The sequence below is a fragment of the Bos grunniens genome, chromosome 14, assembly GCF_055505025.1.
Source record: "Bos grunniens cultivar Pamir isolate PY7600 chromosome 14, Bosgru_T2T1.0, whole genome shotgun sequence".
Classification (NCBI taxonomy): Eukaryota; Metazoa; Chordata; class Mammalia; order Artiodactyla; family Bovidae; genus Bos; species Bos grunniens.
In genome coordinates this window covers 58,500,810-58,528,353 of record NC_141178.1, presented here as the reverse complement: position 1 = coordinate 58,528,353, position 27,544 = coordinate 58,500,810, and the positions used below count along the sequence as shown (strand labels likewise).

At 40.6% G+C, this 27,544-nt stretch overlaps 1 protein-coding gene across 1 annotated transcript; it reads right to left on the bottom strand.

The window, feature by feature from the left end:
* Positions 1-1,605: 1,605 nt before the first annotated feature.
* BPNT2 (3'(2'), 5'-bisphosphate nucleotidase 2) lies at positions 1,606-22,253 on the bottom strand. The gene is made up of 5 exons (XM_086335461.1): positions 21,613-22,253; positions 12,591-12,753; positions 11,440-11,535; positions 9,008-9,169; positions 1,606-7,561 (listed from the first exon to the last, which is right to left on the bottom strand). The coding sequence occupies exons 1-5, from the start codon at positions 21,997-21,999 to the stop codon at positions 7,290-7,292; spliced, it is 1,080 nt and encodes a 359-aa protein (XP_086191587.1). The 5' UTR covers positions 22,000-22,253; the 3' UTR covers positions 1,606-7,289.
* Between the last annotated feature and the right edge of the window lie 5,291 nt (positions 22,254-27,544).

Genomic DNA, 27,544 nt, shown 5'->3' with positions numbered 1-27,544 from the left:
AGCATCTGAACCTTAGTTCAGTAACAGGCATAGCAATAGAAATACCAGAAATGACCTGTAACACTCCATGAAATGAAAATGTGCTATGAAGATCACTAGCAACCATGAAAGCGCCTGATATTTTTTGGCTAGATGTCTTCAATTTGAAGTGGATACTAGTGATTTAAATTTCTAGTGATTTAAAAAAAAAAAGAAAGAAAATGAGGGGGGAGGAGTGGTGCTGGATAAACAAAGCACACCCTTCACTCACTGTCGTTTCCAGAGCCAACCACTTACAATATTAAATGGAATTATTAAGGTATATTGACGGAACATCTAATATGAACTCAATACTACCAATGTCTGTGTAAAATCACGTGTCTCAGAATTCTAAAAAGTGTCTAGAAGTCTTTTGCTCCTTTCAGTATTCAAACAGGTATTTTCTTCCTCTTATATATAATTGTAGCCTAGTGAGACCAGCTGGGCGTGGAAGGAGTGGTAGAGAACTCCCAAACAGGCACCACTCAGAAATTCCCAGCTGGGATGGGGCTTACCCTTTGGACAGCAAGCCCAGACATCGCCCGGACCCTGCAGTTTCTGCACTCAGCTTTGTCAGATGGGAAAAGCCAATCTGCAGATCTGACTAATATTTTTTCAAGAAATCCTAGGGAAACTTAACAAGCAAAATTTCCAAAAAAAATCATGCTTTTGAGAAAAGTCATGCTTTTCAGGAAAAAAAAAAGGCATTTTGAAGTGTTTTTTTTTTTAAGTGTAGCTATAGAAATTAAAATAACATAACAAAAATCATCTAGAGACTCAAGCAGTTTGCCAGTAATGGAATGAAGGGGCCTACCCTCCTCAAGCCTGATTTATTCATCTTCCAAAGAAACCAGATTAAAACTAAAACATCTCAAAGCGGGTGGATTACATCATTTTATCACTGACAAGACTTGAGGAAACAAGCATCCTGGTTATCTTTCTCATCAGATTTTTCCTATTACTACTTTTCTACCATTTTGTTTTTCTTTAGCTCTTTCTATCCTCCCTTCATCTTACTTAAAAAAATCTTTACATTCAATTGAGAGTTTTGCCAGAGGTGTTTGTCATGTACACCCACTTTCAAACAGATGATTTTTTGGTAAATGGTGACACAGAAGAGAGAGTCCCATAAAATTAAGCACTTGGACAGAAAGCAGGAGAGTTGCTACCAGGAGAGGGGGATGGTATGTGACTGTCTAGAGGGTAGAGGTTTCTATTTGGGATGAGTAGGTTCCACAAATGGGTAGGGATGACAGTTGTGTGTGTTAGTCGCTCAGTCATTTCTGACTCTGCGATCCCCTGGACTGTACCCCACCAGGCTCCTCTGTCCCTGGAATTTTCCAGGCAAGAATACCGGAGTGGTTGCCATTCCTTTCTCCAGGGGATCTTCCTGACCCAGGGATTGAACCTGCATCTCCTGCATTGCAGGCAGATTCTTTACCATCTGAGCCACTAGGGACTGTAAATATAAACACTACTCATTGTACACTTAAAAATGGTTGAAATGGTAAATCCGTTATACATATATTTTACCACAGTAAAAACTTTTTAAAAGACGAAAAAAAAAAGTACAAGCAGCACACCATCTTTCAGACATGACCAATTTATTCAGAAAATTCAAATTTCAGTTTGGCAAAGTATATCCAGGGGCAGAGTTTGGGATAATCATTTCATTCAGAGGCAGCTACATTTTCTAGAGCTAACTGGCCATGGGGTAGTATTGGAAGGCAAGAAAACAAAACTTTAAAAAATAACTTAGGGTGTGTGGGTGATAAACACAAATATCTGCAGAGGAAACCAACCAAACAAGCAGCTTACACCACTGAGGCATGAGAAAACACTGATGCTGCCTTTATTCCATTTAGTTTGACACACATGAAGCACCTAATTTTTTCCAGATACTGGACTAGCTGCTGGGTCGAGGTGGAAATACAAAAATCATTAAGATGTAATCCCTGTTCTCAAAAAGTTTACAACAACCCATGTAAAAATGAGGGCAACAAGGGAGGTACCAGAAAACTGCTCAAAAAAACTGGAAGGAGGGCTTCCCTCTACTTCTCAGTAGAGGCTGCAGCCGGGACCCTCTTTAATTAGGGGACATGGGTGAGGCAGGGGTTGCATGCTGAGTAAGGAGAACTCTGGTGTTGAAGCATGCCTTGGCAACAGGAATGGTCTCGCTCCTCCACAGCCTTCCATGTGTGAGGGAATGCTATGCTATGCTAAGTCACTTCAGTCGTGTCCGACTCTGTGCAACCCCATAGACGGCAGCCCACCAGGCTCCCCAGGGGTATTCAAAGGTAGGCAGTTTTATTTTAACCCCTCTCATCACTAGCCCCCTATAAAAGATTGATAAGGAAGTGAAAAATTATTAACAAAAAAAAAAACATCCAATTTGGAAGAGGCAGAATATAGACAAGATATAGCATTTCATTGTTTTAATGTAAACTCAACTGCTTATCCAGTAACTTAAGTAAAACCATTGAAAGGGGGAAAAAAATCCCTCTGGCAGCACCACAGTTCATTACGGCAGAATGCTGTCTCTCCTGGTAAGACTATGAAGCTAGCTTTGGCTACTGCCAACAGTGGATGCAAGAGTACAAGGGACACTGAAGTCCATATTTTACACATAAATTAACATCAATAAACAATTCCACTGTAACTGAACACAGATGATGAAGACAGCTTGGAAGAGATAATTTGGGAAGAGAGGTGAAGTCTCTGAAGGCTAACTGATCTAAAAATGACTTGGGATGTTGTATCTCCTACTTAATACAAGAGGAGCAAGTGAATAACAGTCAACTATGTATATAACATACATCCCCAAAAGACTTCTAACACAACATACTACTAACCGAACATCACAGTTTCTGCTTTTGCAATTTACACAAATTACCTGAATGTTAATACTTTAGGGAACCCTTACAAACACAGTGTACAAGTTATGATATTATGCATCACCCTTAACTTATGAAAGTTTGATTTACATTATCTCAAAGGAAAACTAGTATTTATAAATCTCATTTTCCCACATAATTCATTACTCATTTTAAAAAATAATTTAAAAAAAAAGTGGCTTTCCTGTGTCTTTATCAATGGTAAATTAGAATGCAAACACCTGCCTGGCTTTGATAAAATTAAAAACAAACAAACAAACAAGAAAACAAGTTTTATGACCAGCACCTCATAAAACCAAAAACCTCCTTTAGAAGTATAAAGTTCAATTCTTCTTGCCTTCTTAGTAAATGTTAATCCAAACCCTCCCCAATCTAGGAACTGTTCTGGTTGGTTACATCACAAACATACAGTATTTTTTAACATTAAGAAATTTCTGATGTGGTATGAAAAATAAACAGCTAGCTTTTAAAACCAAAGTGACTCAGAGTTCTAGAACAAATATAATAGCACACTAAAATAGTTTAAAAGTAAAATTAAAAATCAAAATCTATCATGGTCTTATTAATTCAAATTAAAAACCAAAGGATTATGTATCATTTCAGACATATACATCAAGATGCCAGTTCTTATAAAAAAGTACTTCAGTTGTAAATGCTAGATTATGTAAAAATAATTTTATATTAATTTTATTCAACTTTAATGATTTTCCCCAACTCTAATATTAAAAACATGAAAAGAACTTAAATTTTAATGGCAAAAGTTACTGTTTTCCCCATCTACTAAAAAAAATTTTTTGTTTTCCCTTATTAACATACAATGCCCTATTGTTAAGGCACAACTTTTTTTAGAATAAAAATGAAACCATCAATTTATTTTACACAACAGTTACAAGGCAGACGTTTTTAGGCATATGCTAAAAACAAATAAGTCTTAAACCAAATCACTGCTTCTATTCACAAGCAATCGACACAGCCAAGGTGAGTGAGTGGTTGTGGCTAGATTCTAAACCGTTCCCGTTTTAAACCTGCTTAAGATTGTCTCCAGAAAGCCATTTTCAAGCTGTCATCAAGGAGAGGCCAGTTGGGTACTTTCTTTTCTGAGGAATAGGGAGGGAGTGGCACGCCAGCTTTCTTTACTTACGTTGGGCAATGGGAGACAGTCATCACCTGCAAAGCCTGAGTCAAATCCAATTTCTGAATTAAACACCCTGAGACAGGGCAAGGAAGGGCTTGCCTGGCGTCCCCCTTCCCCCAGGCCTTTCCTCCTCCCACTCTTTCCTCAGCCACCGCCCCGACTCAATTTGTACAATATTCAAAGGAAGCACCCAGAAACAGGAAGAATCTGCACAACTGCTACTTAAAGCACACAAACCACATGAAGCTTGTCACTTCATTATCCCGCCATACATAACTCAGTATTTAGAATCAAAGAAAAACACTAAAATTGGGGAAAGGGGACAACTGAATAACAAAGATAAATAGGACCCGTCTCGTAGGTCCTTACAATCCCAACTGAAGTAGGAATCAATTATGAAAACTAATAGAGATAGCAAGCTTTCTCCAGCAGGCAGTGCGCTTGTATTTTCTGCACGTTCATTCTTTGAAGGATGGGTCAGAAAGGCTTATGACAGAAGCCTTGGGTTATTCTTGACAGTTACTCTGTGGTTTTAAAGGTGACTTTCCTTTACTTTTTGAGGAGTCTTTGAAAAGTAATAGTCAACTTGGGCTCTGTCAGTATTAATCTCCCCCACTGGAATTCTAGTCTCAGTTCTGTCCTAAGATTTCAGCAGCCAATCACAAAGACACAGGTCTATGAGAGAATTCCAGGGTTAAGTGTTGGGGAAGGGTATATTGGTTAACAAAGAGAAGCAGAAATAAGTTAACATATATTAACAAGTTAGGGAGACATGGAACAAGGTGGAAAGAGGGGCAGAGGAAGGGGACAGCTGATGGATCCTAAGGTGCTACTTTTACTAACTGATGCATAAAACTCAATTTTAATGGAAAACTGTCCTCTAAATAAGGGCAAAGACAAGGGAAAGGGACATCAGGTATTGGGTAGGTGAGAGTCACTAAGAGTAAACATTTTAGAAATACTTGTATTTATGGGAGATATCATCTGTCTCACACAAGAAGGTGTTTCTCACTGGTGTGTCCTGGCACAATGTCCTACATAAATAAAATAAATACTGTTCTTTGAATTTATATTAGTTCTGTAATGTATACTGACTTTTAGAAACAAACTGTTTTAAAATGAGCTTCTTATAAAAGCACGTAAAACGATTAGTACTATGCTATACTCAAGAAATCGCAAAAATAATGCATTTGTCAGCCAGTATCCTAATTTTTGCACATGACACAAGCTCTCCACAAAGTCATTATCTACGTGTGGCTTAATAAAATTAAAAACTAAAGCCAAAACACCATGCCTGCTAATATGAACTAGTCCCATTTCCTAATATGCTAGTCTCTTTCCCCGAAGTTTGACACACCACAATTAGAACAGACACTTACACCACAGGACTCTGGAAATGGCATATGCTTCTGCCATCTCTCCTGAGGAAAAAGATTCCCTCATCTCATTGCAAAGTAAAAAGATGAAGCCTCTAACACTTGGCTCAGAATTCCTAAAAGTCCTGGTGAAACACCAGGTATTTCAACTACTAAAACTTGGAATGAATTCTGATGAATAAAACCCTAGCTATTGAGGCTCACTGCCCTGCAGGACTGGTGACCGGTTGCTGGAAACTGGGTAAAGGTAATGTGTGTATCACACTTGGGCCAATTCCCCAACGAGGACCAAGGACCTCAGATGGCGTGATCTGCAAGCCTAAAGTTAAAGTTGTAAGCACATTCCACCAGGTGAGGACGCCTGCCCTTCCTTTGGTCAACTTTATCTCCAAGACAAGAAAATAAACAGAAAATTGACCAAGCACTAAAAACTGTTCTAGGGTTAAAGAGAGAGAGAGAGACAAGAAGAAAAAAGGAAACCATGAAACCCTAAGAAATCCCTCTCCTTATCAGTGTGTTATGGAACAAAATCGTGGCAAGGTCATGTGAAATGACGGTACTGTTGAACTGAAGTTTCTGATCACGCTGAGAGAAATCAGACATCCCAATGAGAGACGGCTCACAAAACAAAGCTTGAATTACACTGACACTGAAAATATGTCATAACCTTTTTCAACCAGGTTGTGCACACCTGAATAGGAAAAAAAACTCATCAAAAAGTAAGTTCAATCTTCATTTTTTTAACCCAAAGAGAAAATACAAAGTATCTTAGGTTACTACTTTGAGAGCTTGGTTAGATCAGATCCATTTATTCATGGCAAAAGCCACCTTAACTCACTCTTGATAAAGAGGGAATCCCTACAGACATGGCAAATTTTTTTAAAAGTACTAAAACAAGGTTTTTAAAAATAATGAAGGCTAGTTCAATTCATGTAACTTCAAATAACTTTCAGTTAATAACAGAATAACATTATATTTTTATAATGCCTTATAGCATATTTTACCCCTAATGAGAAAAAGTACCAAAATTCTAACGTTAAGCCCTGAAATCTTAATACAAACCTTAGAAGTTAAAGATTAAATTTGGGTCAGGAGGGAAAGGACAGAACCATGCACCATCCACAGGGCAAGTGAAACTGATCAGCAAGATGGCAGAAATGTTGAACCCATAGGTACAAACACACGTCTCTTTATAAAAACAAACCAAAACGAAACAATACACACACACACAGAAATTACAATGCAACCGTCATATATCCATATTCTCTACTAGCTGGTGAAACTGTTATTAAAATTTCAAAGAAAAAAAAACAATTTGAGCTTTTTCTATTTTAATCCATAAGAAATATTCATTAACAGAGAATCTGTTGCATATTAATGAATCTGCAGCTTCTTGTGCTTTCTATCTGAATTAGGGGTAAAAATCCCCCATTATTTTATTTTCAATGAGATATAACTGTATAGTAGTATTAAACACCTACACAAAACAATCCTTTCTTCAGCCCAATTCTATATGAAAGTATTAACAAACTGAAGATTCATGATATTGTGTGAAAATGGTGACTCATAACAATGTAGACTCAGCTATAGATTTTAATTCACAAATATATATATATGCGCCTTGTGTATGACAACCGTATGAAAATAGTCTCAAAAATAAAGACAATACTTGAGACATGAAGCAACCCATTCTCCCTGACCCTGCATCCTATTACAGGGAAAAGAAGTCTCAGATGCTTCATAAATACTTTAAAAAGTTCGGGATGGCCTAAACCATGCATAGTCTCCACCGCCGCTTTGAAGCCTCAGCACGTCAGGCCGACCGTTCAGCTCTGGGGGGGGCTGTGACCTGTCATCAAGCTTGGCTTACTTATGTCCCGTCTTCTCCAGATCCGGGAGCTTTCTGACCAGAGCCTGGTGGTTCATCCTGATGCTGGCCAGGAGCCCCCCTTCAATGCCGTCGGAACCAGTGTAGCTAATTTCTTCACCACTCAGGGTGGTCATGTGCCCCCCGAGGGCTTTCAAGATGGCGTTGCCAGCACAGATATCCCACTTTTTGATGTATGTCACATGGATATATAGATCAGCTTTTTCTTGACTCTTATCAGGCACATCCAAGAGTGCTAAAACTTTATAACCTGCAAGATAAACACAGGATTTAGGTTATTATCTGGAAGAGAGGAAGAAAGGAGCGTACTGTCTTGGGGATGTTGTTGACACCAGCATGGGGTATGCAGGCGCTCTCTACACTATCTCTGCAACTGCTAAATCTAAACTTATTTTTAAAAGGAGGGAGGAGGGTTCAGGATGGGGAGCACATGTATACCTGTGATGGATTCATTTTGATATTTGGCAAAGCTAATACAATTATGTAAAGTTTAAAAATAAAATAAAATTTAAAAAAAATAAAAAGAAAATAAACAAACAAAAAAAAAGAATAAAAGTAGTTTTTTTAATGTCACAGTACAGATGTTAAACCCAAATGAGCAAAACAATACTGCAATGTGTTCAAAGTAGTTTATTAAGCTATTCTCAAGTATAAATAAACATATGCCTATAATTTTTTAAATTTAAATCTACTTTGTGGTTGTCTTCTGAGAGGTGATACCTTCAATATGAATTGTTTGCTATGGACTATACACTGAAGCTAAACACCCCCAGGAGTCCCTTGAGTGTCTAGGAAGAATGGATTGGAAAGGAGAAAGCACAAGATAATGTTATTACCCTAAGTCTTTTGTGTAATGATGCAAAATTTTAAAAATAAAATAATAAAACAAACCCAGAAGAAACTGGGTCAAAAACCTATTTTATCCTATTCCTATTGGGAATTCTGCATATCACCTTTCCTGATCAACCTGACAGCCTATAAAAAAAAACAATGAAACCATGTTAACAAAGACATGTATAGGTCAGCAGTAAACTAAAACTGTTAGGCTTAAAAGTTAAAAGCATTACTTTTCTATTACTGTGTTGAAAAAGGTTTTCAAACACAAATGTTTCCTACTATGCTTCACAATTTATTTGAATTAAAACACTTCTGTCATAGCAAACAGCATTCAAAACAGAGTGGGCTAAATCCAGGTATGGCCTGGTTTCACACAGCCCTCAAGCTATGGGTGTTTTCCGTATTTTTAAAGAGTGGCTAAAAAAAAAATCTAGTAACAGCAGCCATTAGCCGTTCTAATAACATTTAACGATGGTTCCTGCCAGCCCCTGCTAAATACAGGGTTGTGATGGCTGGATCCTTCTTTCTCCCCTTGCGATGGTTACAGCTACACTAACAGCACAATCACTTCAAAGTCAGATCACATACAACAACCACCGATGTCAGGAAGAGATGTGCATATAATCCAGGATCAGAAACCACTCCTGTGAGACTGTTTCCGTTGTGAGACTGTCTGTACCCAGGAGGCAGGTGTGCCTGAAATCCCGCTCTCGAAATAACCAAGTAGGAGACCAGGCCTGTCCTAAAAGCCCCAGTGTCCACTCCCACTTCTTCCCAAGGACCGGATACCAATGAGCCTCCTGACATGGGCGTGGCCACGCAGGGCACAGTGTAGGCCCCACACAGAGCAGGAACATACCAGCACCGCCCGCTGGGATGATCGTAGTCTGGTTTCCGAAAGTCTGAAGAGCAAGCTGTTTGACCATTCCTGAATGCGAGCGAGACACGACAATCCTTGGGGTCTTCTCATTGTAAGAAGTGCGGGCTTTCACATTTGATCCACCGTCTACCATCGCCCAGGCTGGAAAGCAAATGTAATAGCCAGTAATGGCACCAAGGCTTTTTTAAAACCAACATACCAGGAGTGACTGGAAAATACTTCTTCCCAAGAATTCTTTTATCTCCAAACAGGGAGCTTTGGTTTTTGGAGTACAAGGGTCATATGTTTATTTTTTACAACAGGCCATATTCAAAACTACAAGGGACGATGGAACCCTGCCCAGCCAGAAAAGTGACTAGTGGGTCCTTGTTGAGGAACATCCTGGCTCCAGAGCTCCCTGCAGGGCCACTGTGGGGTCTTCACTGGACCACACTGAAACTCAACTTCCCCACCTCCTGCCCTCCCTCTCACAAATCTGACTCCAAGAGCTTTCTCCAGTAAACATCCTGCAGATAATAATCACAAGAAAATAATAATCAGAAGAACCCAAAGGGCAGGATCTTCTCTGATAAGTGAGTGACCTGATCTCAACGAGTCAATGCCATGGGGAAAAGGGGGCCTGGAGGCTGATCTAATATAAGTGACCTAACAACCAAAAGAAATGCTTGTCACTTGACTGGACTGTGGTCTCAGTTAATAGGTTGTAAAATCCACTTCTTGAACAACTGGGGGAAATGTGACTATTGGATAAAATTGTTAATTTTATTACTAACAGTACTGTTCTTGTTTAGAAATATGTTCTTTTTAGAGATGAATACTGAAATATATGGGGTAGAAGGTCATGATCTTTGTGATTATCTCTAAAATACATAGAAAATAAATGAATGAATAAATAAAAGCAAATATATAAAAATATCAACTGTTAAATCTAAAGTACATGAAAAGTCATTATCACTTTTTGAAATTATTTGTAATAAAAGTGAAATAAGAAAAGAGAAACAAAAAAATCCTCTAAATTCTTTTTAGAAATGATCAAAAAACACAGGATTGTATCAAGAAGTGAATTTGCAATGCTGTATCTCTAGAGGTCAGTATTGTGTAAGAGAATAAAGAGTACATCTCAGTAGATATTTTAGTAGAATAATTTTAGATAAGAATTACTAATTTAATATTAAAAATATATATTTCAGACCACATAAACTCAATGCATTCAATCATAACATTTATATGGACAAAATTATTTCAAACACTTAAAACACAGTTAGGTATTTAAATAAACACGTGTGAATGATGATGATAAGGTAGTAGTGATAAGCTAAAACAACAGTTAACAGAATGTGTTCAACACTCCATCTATAAGAAGCCAAACAGAAAGTCTGTTAGGAAATAACAAATGGTTGGTACTTTGCTCCACAGACTTCAGACACTACAACTTCTTTCTACTAGCTACAGATTTCCACAGAGTGGATGGACTACGTCCACATTTATACAGAACTTCAGTAAAACGTGTACTATTTAAACATCTCTTGCTTCTAAGAATGTCACTCAGTGAATTAATTCTAATTAAATCTGGTAAGATTTTGATCAGCTCTGTTCTAACTGCTGCCAGCAATAATAATACCTAGCTTCCACTATAGTCAAGTATAGCTACATTCTAGTAAATACGTAATACTTGGCAGTTTGTACTCTGCAACATCAATATGCAGTCTGGATCTGAACATCACTCCCCAAAACAAATCTTCGATCCAGGAAAGGAAGGTCACTCATACCTAATTAAGAGCATATTGATTCCTTTGCAATGTTTGCTGACTAGTAAAAGCACCTTATATTACCAAGCCTATGGTTGGGCGGGGGGTGGGGTGGGGTGGGGCGTAGATTATATATTTTGATGGAATAAAGGTTTTTTAAAAATGGACATTTTATTATCCCCATTCTCCCTCCTAACATGAACAGATACGGAAACCAGGACCTATCTACCTCTCTGGTATCAACTTGCTCTGCATTTTCTTTATTGTAGTTCTAATTCTCTTTGGGCTAAGGCCACTTCACAGCAGATCCCAGAATGCACACGACCTCACGTGGAAGAGCCCCAAGACCGTATCCCCAGCAACAGCATGATGGAAACAGAGAGGACCGCAGCTGCTGGGCATCCACGCCCAACTGCATTCCCTACACACTAAGGATCACTTGTCTTCATATAACAGTTTCCATCCTCTAAACAAGTTCAGAAAGCTATGCTTTGTCATACATTACTAGCACCAACACTAAAATCCTCACTGTATCCAGTGAAGGGAGAGGTGGGGCTGACTCTAATAATTGTTGAATCACAGCTGAAATTTCCACAGGACCATAAATAATACAGGAAATGATTCAATAACATTAACTTTTGGAAACTTTAGCATATTTCTTACCTGTATATTCAGAAAATGGTTTATGTATTACTCCTAGCACAGGTTTACCATTTACAGCCACACACACCATAGTAGTAACATACTTCCGAAGATCCTCTACAAGAAAAAAAAAAAAAAACCATCCAATAACAACAATTATTAAAATGTTGGGATTAAATATGAAAATTGAGTCTCAAGCACTCAAAAAAGACCCTGTACAAGGGGTGTACTCACTAAGTATTGTCACCATTATATCAGCACATCAGTTTCAGTCCAGGAAAAAACACTTGTAAAGGAACCTCCCAACAGTCCATGTTTCTATTATCTATTTCTGCAAACTTCTGTTTTAGAATTTGTTACTACTAGATACACACATCTAGTGCCTTCTCCCTGTTCTCCAAATAGTTATCTGCTGAGTGTCTATTTTGGGTCAATTTCTGTGCTTAAGCACAAGAATACAAAGGAGAAAAAAAGAAGAAGCCCCCACACTCAGAGAATGTATCATTTAGTTGGACAAATACATAAGCCACCAATTTTTACATACCAAGAGAATAAAGAAAAGACAGAAATTAGATAGCCTCTGGGTAAGATATAAGGCCTGGAAGAAAATCCACAGAAATAAAACAAGAGCTAGAACTGGATGAGAAGGACAGAAATAGGAGGTGGGGGAAGTAACTCTGATTTTGCCACTTACTTTCCCTGGGTGCCTAGGATTTACTATTTTTAATTCTAAGACTGGATGCGTATGCAATAAAATCTAAATTCCCAACATCACAAGGCAGTAGTGTATTGTTTATATAAATAAATACCTCAACAATGCACACCTCAATACACAAGTCAATATATAAATAAACACTTCAATAAACAGGTGTCCGATAGAAACCATTTTGTTGTTGTGACTGCCAGAAACTTCCCTTCACTAAAGAATCAGTGACACAGTGAGCCACTGTCACTGAGAAGAGGATGCTATGATACATCAGTCAAAAAAGGTTGACAATAACTAACTGATCCACTCCAGAAGTTTCAGAGCATAGTGCTTTAATCCAACTGGACAAGTTGTGTCCATATGGAAAAAATATTCACCACCAGGAATATACCACCTGCCCTTGTTCTGGTTCTCTAATACATAAAGGCGATATCAAGTCTGAGATCAGTTTTAATTGAAAAGTCACCCGTGTATTCCTGTGTGGCATCCAGTGGGTCAATCCAGACGGTGACGCTCTCTGCCGGCACTTCCTGGGGAGTGGCTATTTCCTTTAGGATGTCCTCAGGAATCTTCCGATCCCACAAGATCACCTCTTGATCAGATGCATCCACATGTTCCTCCGTATTGATCTGCATCAATGGTTGAGAATGGTTGACAGTTTAAAAGGTTTTAAAGAAAAAAAATACTACCTGGAAAAAGCACAATAGAGAAAAACAATTTAGATAAAATCCCCCAAATTGAAAGCAGATAAATTAGCACTTTTATTTCAAGGAAATTCTTTGCCAATGAAAATATATAAGAAATTCCAGATATGTTGTCTTCCAGTGCTTTCCAATTGAATATTCAAACTTAGCTTGTTGTGTAAGCAGGACAGAGAATCTAGAAAAATATAGAAAGAAACTAAGTATCAAAGAAACAAGCTATTTAAAGCTTAAAGATATTTAGGGAAAGAAATACATTAAAAAATGTGACAATGGACTGACAATATTATGGAAAACTGAACACAACAGTTAGAGAAAAGTGATAATGGATTTAAAAATAGGCCTTCAAAACAGTGATAAAGACATCAACTCTCCCATCTGCAAATTGTAGATTTAAAGCAACTTCAATCAAAATCCCTAAAGGTTGTTTTTTTTTTTTTTAATCTCTTCTTAGAAATGGAACAAGCCACCTGGGGAAGGATAGAAAAAAAAAAAAAGAAAAAATATATATGTATGTAAATGTCATGGTTGGGTGACTTTCCTTGACATATTTTGGCTTTCTCCCCAGCGTCACTGAGGTATAACTGACACAGCTGAATGTATTTAAAGCGTACAGCACGACAAGATGATACACGTGCACATTGTGGAGTAAGTACCACAATTAAGTTAATTAATGTATCTACTACTTCATATATTTCCCTTTTTCTATTTTGTGGTGAAAACACATGAGATCTACTCTCAAAGCAAATTTCATGTATATAACACAGTAATGTAAAACCACAGTCACCTTGCTGTACATTAGATCCTCAGAACTTACTCATCTTAGTTATAAATGAAAGTTCATACACCTGACCAACATCTCACCTTTCACCCCATCCCCTGGAATATGGGAACCACCATTCTACTGTTTCTATAAGTGATACCATATAGTGTTTTTCTTTGTCTGGTACATTTCTCTTAGCACAACACCTTCCAAGTCCATCCATGTTGTCCCAAATGGCAGGATGTCCTTCTGTTTAAAGCCAGATAACACTCCATTTTACGTGTATCATATTTTAAAAAATTAATTTATACACAGATGGACACTCACCTTGGTCTAGCTAAAGGTCTGTCAATTTTACCTTTTGAAAAAAACCAGAGGTCTGTATTGCTGGGAGTGCTCACAGGCCACTTGCGGGGATTTAGGGGTGGAGGGGGTTGCAGGTAAGGAGTCAGTGGCTATGGCAAGCTTCCCGACAGCATTTATGAAGAGGTTACTAGCAGCGCTCTGGTGAGTTCTGAATCCTGACTTAGGTGCTCCCATGGCTCCTTCCAGCCCTCAGACATGCAGACCACTCCAGTAATCCAGGTGAGGTGAGAAACAAGGAGGCCTCCTCAACAGTTTGCCAGGTGTACATGCACACACTCTTGTGGGTGTAATCACAGTCTGAGGGGGTCTCTCCTGGCACTGAGCTGTATTACCTTGACAGAGGGGCAACGCAAGAAAAGTCAAAATATTCCTCTTACTCTCTTCAATGCATTTTTGGAGTTTTTTTCCCCAGCAGTGTGTTGAAACATCTCTCCTGTACTCCTGGACTTCCATAAAGGAACTCTTGTCCATGGGAGACTGCCAAAATCAATGTTCTATGAGGGAGTGACAGCAGAGAATTCCTCTTCTGCCACCTTGCAGATGTTACCAGAAAGCATTTTGGCTACACAGCTCAGTTCAGTTCAGTCGCTCAGTCGTGTCCAACTCTTTGCGACCCCATGAATCGCAGCACTCCAGGCCTCCCTGTCCATCACCAACTACCGGAGTTCACTCAGACTCATGTCCATCGAGTCCGTGATGCCATTCAGCCATCTCATCCTCTGTCATCCCCCTTTCTTCCTGCCCCCAATCCCTCTCAGCATCAGTCTTTTCCAATGAGTCAACTCTTTGCATGAGGTGGCCAAAGTACTGGAATTTCAGCTTTAGCATCATTCCCTCCAAAGAAATCCCAGGGCTGATCTCCTTCAGAATGGACTGGTTGGATCTCCTTGCAGTCCAAGGAGTCTTCTCCAACACCACAGTTCAAAAGCATCAATTTTTCGGTGCTCAGCTTTCTTCATAGTCCAACTCTCACATCCATACATGACCACTGGAAAAACCACAGCCTTGACTAGATGGACCTTTGTTGGCAAAGTAATGTCTCTGCTTTTCAATATGCCATCTAGGTTGGTCATAACTTCCCTTCCAAGGAGTAAGTGTCTTTTCATTTCATGGCTGCAGTCACCATCTGCAGTGATTTTGGAGCCCACATCTTAATGACAACACTAGGCCACCTTGGATGATGCAAAAACCACAGAATAAACTTAAAACAACAGATGTGACTCTGGGAAAAGAGAATCAGTTCCTGGGTCTTAATCACTACTTTTATTGTTGTTCAGTTCCTCAGTCATGTCCAACTCTTTTCGACCCCATGGACTGCAGCACCCCAGGCTTCCCTGTCCACCATCTCCCGGAACTTGCTCAAACTCATGTCCATTGAGTCAGTGATGCCATCCAACCATTTCATCCTCTGTCAACCCCTTCTCCTCCTGCCTTCAATATTTCCCGGCATCTTGATCACTACAGTTTCACAAAAATAGTAGTGCCAAGTCTGAGTGGCAAGCACTGTGCCTTATGATTAAGATCTCTGCCTAGAGTTCATCAGGTTCTTCATATTCTTTCAACTGACTATGTGCTAAAGTTACAGAAATGTGCTTGACAAAATCTTCACTGAGAGTCAGGTTGGGGAGAAACAAGCAGAGTAAGCAAGTTACCTGACCCACTTTTGCACAAGAGCTATTTGTTACTTGCTACTACCATGACACACCAACAAATTTAAGAAACCACTCCCACCATTGTAAACAGCCTTACCAACTCAAATCCTTTCCATGCTCCACCAGCTAGTTAAGCCCTAGAAATTCTACCTCCCAATTCTAAATAACTGTCATTGTGCTTCCCTGGTGGCTCACATGGTAAAGTGTCTGACAGCAATGCAGGAGACCTGGGTTTGATCCCTGGGTTGGGAAGATCCCCTGGAGAAGGAAATGGCAACCCATTCCAGCATTCTTGCCTGGAGAATCCCACAGACAAAGGACCCGGGTAGTCTATAGTCCATTGGGTCGCAAAGAGTCAGACACAACTGAGTGACTTCACTTTCTTTCTATAGTAAGAAAATTCTAGTTTGAACCCTCTATCTCTCACTTGGATTTCAAAAATAGCCTCGATTGCTCTTGCCTCCAACTGTGCATTCACTGATGCATTCATTCATTCAATAATGATTTAATGACTACATATCCTAAACTGCTTTGGGCAATGGGATATAATAATGAACAAAACAGACCAATTATTGCCTTTAAGAGCCTTTCCTTCTCAACCAGGCAACATGCCATCTTCCTAAATCAGATGGTGTCGCTCCCTGCTAAAACCTTCCAATGACACTCACAATGACCTTTGCATAATGGCTGCCAAGAGCTGCTGACCTGAGTCTGAGGACTGCATGGGAAACACTGACTGAAACCGCCCACTCTGGCCAGACACCAGTATAACCATTTGCATGAGTTATTTTACAACAGTAGGTCCCATGAGGAAGAGGAAACTAACAAGCCACCACCAACTGAAGAATCTGGGAAAGGTTAAAAGGAAATGCCACATGTCTTACCAACTTCCCAGGATCTTAGGGTCTTGATTTCTTACTCTTCAATTCCCTGGTGAGGGCTAAGACACAGGCAGTAGTGATGAGAGTAGAAAGTGGATGGATTCTTGCTGGAATCCATCTTGGTTGAGTAATACCCGCGGCACCAGGAAGGACCCTGAGCCAGAATGACTGGATGCAGACAATCCAGAAAGTAATCTCATCACTATAAAACCCAAGACTGTGAGCCATGCGGCAGACCAATACTCCTTAGTTTCTTTACCCTCTTGCTCTCCAGCTGGGCGGCACCATTCCCAATAAAGTTTCTTGCTTTGTCAGCCAAAAAAAAACCCAAAAACCAAAAAACACCTTCCAAAGGTTTCTCATTACATAGAGATAAAATCCAGACTCTTAAAAGTACATCCAGGATGATCTGGCTCCAGTACCCTTACTCTATTTGTACCTTATTTACTCCATCCCAAACTCACTTGTCTTCAGGGAACTGCACCTGTACTCTCCTGTTCATACACCCTTCCTCAAACCTCTGCATGGTGGCCTGCCTGCTTGTCATTGTTCAGCTCTGGGCCCACATGAAAGTGCCTCAGAGTGGCCTTCCCTGACGAACACGGCCAGAGCAGGACCCCACCCCACAATGCCAGCACTCTTCCCACGTGATCTTATTTATTCTTTCTTCAATGCCCTTGTTAGCATCTGAAATCAATATATTTGTACATTTGTCATCTACCTTGACCCACTAGAATGTAAGTTCTGTAAGTTTAAGGTCAGCTTCCTTCATTACTACAGCTCTGTTCTCACTGCCCAAACCAGGGCCTGGCACGGCAGATGCTAAATAAATACTTCGTGATTGACAACACTAGTTTTCATCAATGTAGTTTCATTTCTTCCCTGTTAACACTTTCTACTCAATCTACTCTCATCACCCATTACTTGCTGGGTCTCAGTCTTCACCAGGGAATTGGAGAATAAGAAATCAAGACCCTAAAATACAGTAAATGCCATTCATATGACAGTTCAGTTACTCTGGAGCCAAAGAAACTTTGGGTCAATGCCTTAAGAAGGTAGTATTTACTGTATTTCTCCATAAATCATTACATAAGATATAATGCTTCACACTGTGCTTTCAGTAGGCATTCAACAACTATTTTCTAAATGGATACACAGGGTTCTCCAGCTGTCTTTTTTCTCCTTCCACCCAACAGAAGCCTTTTCCTGTCAACCTTTCAAATATATTCCTACAAATAATTATACATGGTCCTGTGTCTCACACCTTAAAAACAAACATGAAACAAAAAGTCCATAAAACCTGCTCTTGGCTAGAATGGAACACTCTAGCCAAGTTGCTTAGAGCCCAAATTCTTGTCTTTACTTAGTTTCTCTAGTCTCTATTTCCTTACTTCCCATCTTCTGCTTCCTTCCCATCAAGCCACCAAGAGAACTCTCAAAGAATTTACCTATGACCTGCATAGAGAACCATTAGGAGTATGCGGTCTATCATCGCACTGCCTGAGTTCATTCCAGTTCCTCATTTTACCCTGTAGGTGACTTACCTAGACTAGTCACTTCATCTTTCTGAGCTGCAGTTACCTTATTGCTAAACGTGGATGATAAACGTTATCTCCCTATTAGGTTTTTTGGGTGATTCAATGAAATACTCGGGGTAGTGCTTAACCCAGAGTAAGCACTTAATAAAAGCCGGCTGCTATTACTCTCACTAAATGACTGTTTTCAGTTTTTTGTGATCCTCGGTCCCCAGGCCCTGATCTTCCCTTTCACACTTCTCAAGTGCGTACTCCTTTTCCAGCAATTACTCCTGTCAAGAGAGAAGAGTTTAGCTCTCATCTCTGAGGTCAAGGATAGTACAGACCCAAGACTCCTACCAGCTAGGAGTATCATGCTTTATCATCAAATAAATCATTGCCAAAAAGTTTTGATAAGTCAAGGACAGGAGCCCCTCAAAAAGAGAGGTCCCTGTACTTTAAACCAAAACTATAAAGCTAAATGTGCTCTGTGGCTGAAAATCCATTCCGAAAAAACTATCTTCAGCCTTCATTTTCATCATTATCCAGAAGGATACAATGAGAGACAGTGCCACATAAATGGCTGCAGTTATTTTTATTTCTACACTGAAATCAGAATTGCCAGTGAGTTTAGGAAGAGGAGAAAGGATGCTCTAAGGACTCTCCCAAGATCCCAAATGAGAAAGCCTGAAGACCAAAGGGAATCAAGAGGTCCTAGGTCAAACTTTGAGTTTTCTTAGAATGTGCACCGCTTTAGAGTGGGGCTTCTCAACCTGAACACCAACTGAAAATCAGGCCAGATCATTCTTCATGAAAGGGGAATGTCCTGTGCATTCACGAGACTTTACCCTCTAGCTACTAGATGACACCAGAGTGCTGCCTCCCATTGTGACAACCCCAAATCTCCAGACACTGCTACATGTCCCCTTGGGGCAAAAATGTCCCCAGGTCAGAGTAAGTGACACCTGCAGTATCTTGTTACTAAGGAGTGAACAGCAGACAGGAGGGCTCAAGCCTCTGACTCCATTTGTACAGGGCATCAGGATAAAAAGAGGATCTGTGGCTTCTCAATGCTAATTTTCCATAAGGACCTAAACTAAGTGGTATTCAACTTAAGATCTTCACTGAAAAATTTCAGGTGAGGCTTCAAAAATAACTCGACATTTAAGACTGTACTTCTGGGTGTTGAAGGAAGAGAAAGAAGAAAGGAAAGAATCTAGGACTGAGTCACTATCTAGACAGCTACATTTGGCCTCTAGTCTAACATGCTGACAAAAGGAGACAGCTCATCATGATACCATCCTACTCTGATTTCGTCTAAATGGACATAACTTCCTCTATTTCAATCACCATCCAAGTAGAACACAAAAGAAGGACCTGCAAACATTCAGTCACAAGAAAACAAAGCTATTTTACGTAAAGGCAGACTTCAATATCTGTAAACCCACTCCAGTGTTCTTGCCTGGAGAATTCCAGGGACGGGGGAGCCTGGTGGGCTGCCGTCTATGGGGTCTATGGGGTCGTATAGAGTCGGACACGACTGAAGTGACTTAGCAGCAGCAACATCTGTAAAAAGCTTAGTTTTTGTGCTTAACAAAATGCAGTTCATCACTCTTGGCAGTAATTCCCTTAGCGCTTGTTAATAAGAGAGAAAACAAATGCAGAATCCTACGGAAGTTACCCACAGAATAAAAGTTTTGGTAGAGGTGGGGTGGGATGGAATTTGTGTTTGAACATATATGTACATATGGCTATACATTTTCAATACTTAAGAATAAGTATTGAAAGTATTTTTGTACTGACCTTTTTAAAAAAAAAAAGTCAACTCTACTGTCATATTTCACTATTATTGCTTTCAAACTTTTACAATTTTACATTTTCCCGAGGAGATCATACTTTAGACTCTAAACAGCCTCCTAAAGGTAGTTCTAAAGGTACTTCATATAAACTGTGAAGCAGAGTGTCATGAGTCTTAGGGCTCCCATTTGGAAGGTGGGCAAAATAAACTTTACTTCTTAAGGCTGCTGTGAGGGCCAAGTCAAGTCTTATGTAGCAAGGACTATACTAGCTAAAATAGTAATCAATACATGATTACTATCACTATTTTAATTACTATCACTAATTACTATCACTATTAATAAACATATTATAACTGTTTACACCAACTTTTCTGAAACTCCTGTTTTCCCCACAAACTCTGAACACCATATGCTTCAGAGAAATGAAAAAGAAATTTTACAAGCACATCTTATATTTAAATGCAAACACAAGGTAAGTATCATTTGTGATGGTAAAGCACCAAAGGACAAAAGAAAAACATGAAACATTCTGTTTTGTTGGAGAACTATCATGTCAATTACATCAGGTACCCAGCAGCTCATGATATGAAAGCCAAAGTTCCTTTCCGCTACAAAAAGAAAGTTTAAAAAGGAAAGAAAAAAAAAGATGAAGAAAGAAAGAAAAAGGAATAACAGGAAAGACTGGAGAGAAGGTTACACAAGATAATGCTACAATGACAATACTCTCTTACACGAACAACAGTAAAAGGTCAGCTCTTGCCCCAAAGCGGCGGTTTACATTTCACTGTTTATCTAATTAATGAAATTCAACTGCAAATAATTTTTCTTCCTCATCGGCAAAACCCACTGTTAGGTGAGTTAACACATACACTTAGGAAGTACCACCACACTATGTGAGCTCTTCCTCTGGACTGTAATACTAAAAGTTTTATGCATTCAGCAGCAGCTGCACTGAAATGATGAAGTTTAAAGGTATTAACAAATCCGAAATGTCTGGATTTCCCTAAGAAAATGTCAATTTCTTCCCCCAGAAACGTTCTTCAATTCTCATTCTTTGGAGTAAATATGGGCTAGAAGGGTGAAGTCAGGTTGCTGGGAATCATACTCCCAAACACTTCCTTTAAGGGCCCCTCAAATATATGCCATCAAGACGGTCCTGATGACTCCACAGCTAAGGTAAACCGTGGTCACACTAGTCACAAATGCCCTGCATACTAACAGCTCTGCAGCAAGACAGATGTCTACAGTTCCCAGTCTTCAGCTGGCTCCTGGCAGGTCCACCAGGAAACGTGTATCGACCCTTCCAACAACTAAAAGCAAGAAAGATTGAGGGCCTCGGTGATTCTAGTCCTGCTGCTGCTGCTGCTGCTGCTGCTAAGTCGCTTCAGTCGTGTCCGACTCTGTGCGACCCCACAGATGGCAGCCCACCAGGCTCCCCCGTCCCTGGGATTCTCCAGGCAAGAACACTGGAGTGGGTTGCCATTTCCTTACCCTTTCATTTTACAGAAGAGCCGGTGGCAGGGAGTGAAGTTAACTTTCTCAGACTTCGAATACCAGGGATACCAGACCCCAGAGCTCCAGATCCCCGGTGCCCAGCGGACGCGCACACCAGGGGAGGAGCCAGAAGGGCCGAGTCGACGACCCGTGACCTCCCCCAGCTCTTCCACCAACTTTCAGTGTGACCTTGAGCACCTCAACTTGTGGGTCTCCATCCCCAGATCCGCCCAATCGGAGACAGAGCCCGACCGCCCCGGGCTGTCGGAGAAGTCCAGGCGTCCCGGCCCGCGCCCACCCGGCCCGCACGGAGCCCACCTGCACGCTGGGGAAGGCGGTCTTGAGTAGGTAGAACATCTTGCGGTTGGACAACACGTCTCCACTGGTCATCTTGTCGTCCGCTCCCTCGCGCGTCTTCCCCTTGGACTTCTCGTGGAGGACGTTGCTCTCGCGTACGCGCCGCACCTCCTCGCCGCCGCGCACGGCCGCCAGCACCGACACGGCCAGCATCTCGCGCAGGTCCACCGTGCCCCCGTCGGCCGAGGCCGCGGGCCCCGCCGCCCCGCCGCCCGGCTCGCCGCCCAGGCCAAAGAGGCTGAAGCGGCCGGCCAGGAAGCCTGAATAGAGGTGGTAGAGCACGCCGAGCCCCAGCAGGCAGAACACGGCCACCCCCAGCGGGGACAGGCGGATGCCCATGGGGGCCATGGCGGGAGGCCGGGCGCTCGGGGCGGTGGCCCTCACAGGCCTCCCCGCGCTCCCGAACCGGGCGCCGCGCGGTCTATACCGGCGCCAGCTCCCCGGCGCCCGCGCGCCCCATTGCTCCCTCCCGGGAAAGACCAAGCCGCGCTGAGAAGCCCCCCGCGGCCGTTCCGAGCTCCCGACTCCCCCGGGGCAGCGCGCTCCCCGCTGCTGAGCCGGCCGGCGGGTCTAGCTTCCACGTTAGCCGACGGCCGGGAGGTGAAAGGGGAGCGTGGGTGTGTATCCGGGTTACGCGAGGCGGGGCGGGGCGAGTCAGGCTCCTCCCTCGGGGGGCGGGGCGGCCGGCCGGGTGACTGGGAGGCGCTGGAGTGCTCCGCCTGCGTTGCTGCGGTCGGTCCGCGGTGTTCGGGTTTTCAAATCACTTCGGGGATGTGGCGGAATTACTTCCCAAGCACAGAAGGATGCCGAGTGCCTTGTGGAAACTCAAATTAAATCTCTCTTTGAACGACACTGTATGGCCGAAATAGAGTCCTAGGGACAGTCTAAACTTCCCATCACTCTGATTATTGAGGAAAAGGGGACAAAACGAGGCGTTTAAAATCTATGCCTTTTTCGTCGACGCTTGTGCGGAGCCTGTAGCTTTAAATCGCCTCTCGGCGCTCTTACTGGCTGAGCTGGGAATTGGGCGGGGATGAGAGGAAGTTTATTTGACTTTATTCTGTTGGCACCCCTGTCTGAACGCATATGCATTTATGTCTGTCTGTAGGTGTAGATTTTCCCCTGTACCTTCACCTGCCAGAATGAGCCATCGTTTATGCAGGTGAAGAACTTGCCTTGGTTCTGGGCTTTCACTATTTGAGAATACACTCCCAGCTTCCCTCATGGCCAAGTCCACTTTACCCACACCTTCCTCCCAAAGGCTGAGAGGGGAGAGAAATTGCCCGCGAGACTCCACTTGATGTAAAGATTTTCCCAGGATGGTCAGTCTACAATATGTAATCTTTGAATCAATGTAAGCCCTTCATATGTACTTACAGAAGCGTTTAAAAGGAGTGACTGCCTTCTGCTATGCTAGGGATTTTAGCCATAATAAGTGTTCACTAAATTTAAATAAGTATTATAATAAGCATTAATGTTTATCTTCCATCCTAACAGTGAACATTAACATGAGCAGTACTATTATAAATGTTAGAATATTTATTTAAAAGCAACTTAAAATGTAGCCAGTTTTACTGTTTATAGCCAAAAGTCATTGGGTTTAAATGAGCTTGAATATTAACGACCTTAAAAACTGCAGGTATACAGAATGAATTATGAACATCAGTTGTTGGGCAAGTCATTAGAGACAGGCAGACTTTTACACTTCCTTAGAGTTTAGGGTCGGAGAAGGCAATGGCAGCCCACTCCAGTACTCTTGCCTGGAAAATCCCATGGGCGGAGGAACCTGGTAGGCTGCAGTCTATGGGGTCGCTAGGAGTCGGACACGACAGAGCGACTTCACTTTCACTTTTCACTTTCATGCATTGGAGAAGGAAATGGCAACCCACTCCAGTGTTCTTGCCTGGAGAATCCCAGGGACGGGGGAGCCTGGTGGGCTGCCGTCTATGGGGTCGCACAGAGTCGGACACGACTGAAGCGACTTGGCAGCGGCAGCAGCAGAGTTTAGGGTACCTGTAGAATTTGCATGTGGTTAATACAGATACAGTAAAGGAAGATCATAGATTGGTTTCCTTGCTAAAAAATAATCACAGCACAAAATAAGGTACAAATACAAATCAGTGTAGTAACAGTCCGTGGAGTGCTGACAGCACCAAATCTCAAGGAACTGGCACTGTCCTGGTCAGCTTTGGAGAGCAACTTCACAATTAAGCAAAGCTGCTTTCCAAAGAAATCTGAAAGCAAAGGTCACAGGGTAAATATGGTTACCAAATCCAGGGATAAATACAAAGACTAGGCTTGAAGTGAAGGCTTAATTAACTTCAACAGAACCACCCCATGAGATCAGCAAAAGATAGGAGTTGGTTGTAGTTATGAAATATTAAAAGCATTATGGAAAAGTCTGGCTGAGGTTTGTAAAAATAATCAGCAGTATATTCCAAGGATATTGGAAAGCAATATTGGGCTATGCTCACTGGCATTATACAAAGCCTCAGTGAGACACAGAGAGAGTTACTAAAAGCTCTGAGGCATTTAAACTGCAGGAAAGGTGTTTAAGAATTGAGAGAGAGCAGCAGCAGCAGCGACCACCACTCCCTAGGATAATACCTGGAGGAATTCATTTATGTGGGAGGGTGTTAAAAATTTAAAGAAAAAAAAAAAAAAAGAATTGAGAGAGAAGATGCCAAGGCACATGCACAGAACGAGACTATGTTTAAAGATCATAGTTCCAAGTGTTCTAGTATTCAGGTGACAATCGATAACAGCTAATAGATATTGATAAATGGTAGCATGTAATCATTAAGAGAAACTTTATGACAAGAAGAACAATTTAACTAGTTATATTTGGGACAGTGATGTTGTCTTGGAACCTTCATAGGAATTTGATTAAAAGAAACTTGCATTTTCAGTTAACAAGTTGCTAGAAACTTTATTGTGGCTGTTTTAGTCACTCAGTTGTGTTGACTCTTTGCGACCCCATGGACAGTAGCCTATCAGGCTTCTCTGTCCGTGGGATTTCCCAGGCAAGAATACTGGAGTGGGTTGCCATGCCCTCTTCCAGGGGATCCTCCCAACCCAGAGATCGAATCCATGTCTCCTGTGTAGGTTCTTTACCATTGAGCCACCAGGGAAGCCTGTTGGAAGCTTCTATGAAGCATATAATCTTCACATACGAAAATTATATGAGAATAAATATAAAATGATAGGTTTTTGAATTGAGGTGAACTGATCTTTCAAAAATAATCTTCTATAGGGGTTAAAAATGACGAAGACTGCCTAATGTTTCTTCTGTATAAGTGTTGATAGCAACAAGAATTGACAAACAGCAGAAACTTCTTTGACCACCTTCCATGTAACTGGCTTGCTTGACCCTGCTCTCTACTCTCCCTGTGCCCAAACCTACTAGGGGTATGTGTTCTTGGGGTACCTGCTCCCTTTCACTCCCTCTAGTAAAACTTTATATACATCATGAGTTTTGTTTATTTCAACCCCATTTTGCCACTGTGATTATTATTATAAATACATGTAAGTTAAATATCATGTAAAGCAATCAAATGTGAGTGTAAAGCATTAAATGTCCTGATTAAGATGAGTCACCCAAAACAAAAATTGCCATCAAATTAAGTGTTGGAGCAAAAACTTATTGTGAATAAAAAGAATTGTGTAAGTTCAAACAGATGCTGAAGTCAGATTGCTGAACTTTAAAGAAACCAATTTGGTCATTCTGTGGATGGTGCTTTACCCATAGAGTTGACATTGCAGCAAGTTAATAGCAAAGAAAAGTCCTGCCTTATACTATAAGACCAGTGATTATATATTTACATCTTCTAAGTGCCTAAGGGACTTCCCTGGTAGCTCAGAGATAAAGAATCTGCCTGCAAGGGCAGGAGACATGGGTTTGATCCCTGGGAAGACTCCCTGGAGAAGGAAATGGCAGCCCGCTCCAGTATTCTTGCTTGGGAAATCCCATGGACAGAGGAGCCTGGCAGGATACAGTCTATGGGGTTGCAAAAGAGTCAGACATGACTTAGCAACTAAACAACAACAACAAAGTGTCTAAGATAGCTAGTCTGTTCTATAATTCCCTGCTTTGAGTTTTCTCAATTAAATGACTCACTCTGATGACATCAGACTTGGACCTTTCCTGAACGCCTGGGTGGTTTTGCTCCCTTCCTACAAGAACCACCTCCCCTTCTGTTCTGCATCTTGTGTGAAAAGTCAGACCCACTTACAGAATATTATTAAGATCTTAAGTGATTATGAAGATATTCTGGTTTGTCTGAATGACTCCTGATCCCAAAATTTACCTTAGAGAAACATAATGTGTTTGTGATAAATCTCTTCCAGTTAGTTTCCTTGTATTTTCCTCTTTTATTTTTTGTATGAAAGTAAATTTTAAAGGGACAGTTAAATTAACTAAAGTTTCAGGGTAATTGAATCCTAAGTAAAATTAGTTTTTTCTACTTTACTGAGAAAGCAAAACAATGAACTGATGGCATTTCTTCATGTTTAAGTATTAAAATTCTAAGAAGAGTATTATTTGTATATGCCTCCCTTAAATGCTTTATTATGATAAAAAAAATAATTCTGTTTTTTAATACATCCAGTTACATGATGTTTGCTTCTGCCACAGAAGTTCTCTCCTTGGTAAATCATACTATTCTTGGGACAGTGTCTTTCGTATGTTAAGACTATATATGGCCTGTGTCTAATACATGATTTATGTCCATTATTGAAATTTATTTTCACCAGGATTTAGAGACACTCCACTCAGTGAATAAGTTTTCCCCTTAATATACAGCAATATGTTAGCATTGTAGTGCTTACTGTGGCCCTGATCTTAGCAATAATAGTTAAGACTTATTTAAAATAGAGGCAGTCCTGTAGGTATGTACAATAGAAAACTGGATATAATTTCTACCCTTTGAAATTATAAGTGTGATAATCCGTATGATCAACATGAAGCCAGGTAGCCATCTTACATACCACTGTATCTGTTGACTTAACTCAGATCTTCTGCATGGTTGAACTCAGTAAATATTTATGAAACTGGATTTTTAACAAAATTTTGTCCATTATATAAGTGTTTCTTTAAATATGAATCTAACAAATACATTAAAGACCCAACATTCATCTGTTCAAAACATTTGTTTCACAAGAATAAAAGTAAGCTGAAATAAATATTAAACTTTGGAGCTGTTGCGATTTGTTCATTTGTGTGCATGTTCTTTATTAAATCCAATGCTTGGCAAAGTATCAATTTAGTTCATAATGTAAAATTTCCCACATTTTATTTTATTCTGTAAGTAGTCTGAACTCATATCACACATTTTGTCCATTATCCACCCAAAACCTAAGGTAACCTATTTTCTTAAAACTCCATTTAGTTAAAAAATATAGTTTAGTATTTGAAGTGTTTTAGTTCACAAAAAATACCATTTGAATGTGTTCATCAATCATGATTAGAATATATAGTCTATCAAGTTGTGTTTATCACTTTTTACAGAAGAACCCCAACATACTACATATTGCTGTTGCACAGACTGTGTATAATTCAAGCCAAGTCATGTCACCCAAAATGAAAAAACTCAATAATTTAATATCTTAGCCAATGTGTCCTAAACTTTTTGTCAATGAAAAACATAATTTTTTTTTTTTCAAACTATAGATATATCAAAGAGAGCCTCAGTAAACAGTGCTAACCCTCTGACCTGAAATTTTCACCCATTCTTCTCGTTTGTTTGCACTGGGTCTTCATTGCTGTGCAAGCTTTTGCTTTGTGGCAAGTGGGGGTGACTTTCTAGTTGTGGTGCGTGGGCTTCTTATTGTGGTGACTTCTCTTGTTGTGGAGCACAGGCTTTAGAGCCCAGGCTTCAGTCATTGTGACACATGG

Excerpts from the sequence above, each read along its gene's own strand:
- BPNT2 (XM_086335461.1), bottom strand. The coding sequence starts at position 21,999 with ATGGCCCCCATGGGCATCCGCCTGTCCCCGCTGGGGGTGGCCGTGTTC. Across the intron at positions 12,754-21,612 it reads CCGCCTTCCCCAGCGTGCAG|ATCAATACGGAGGAACATGT; the intron begins GTGGGCTCCGTG and ends CCATTGATGCAG. Across the intron at positions 7,562-9,007 it reads CATCCCAGCGGGCGGTGCTG|GTTATAAAGTTTTAGCACTC; the intron begins GTATGTTCCTGC and ends TTTATCTTGCAG.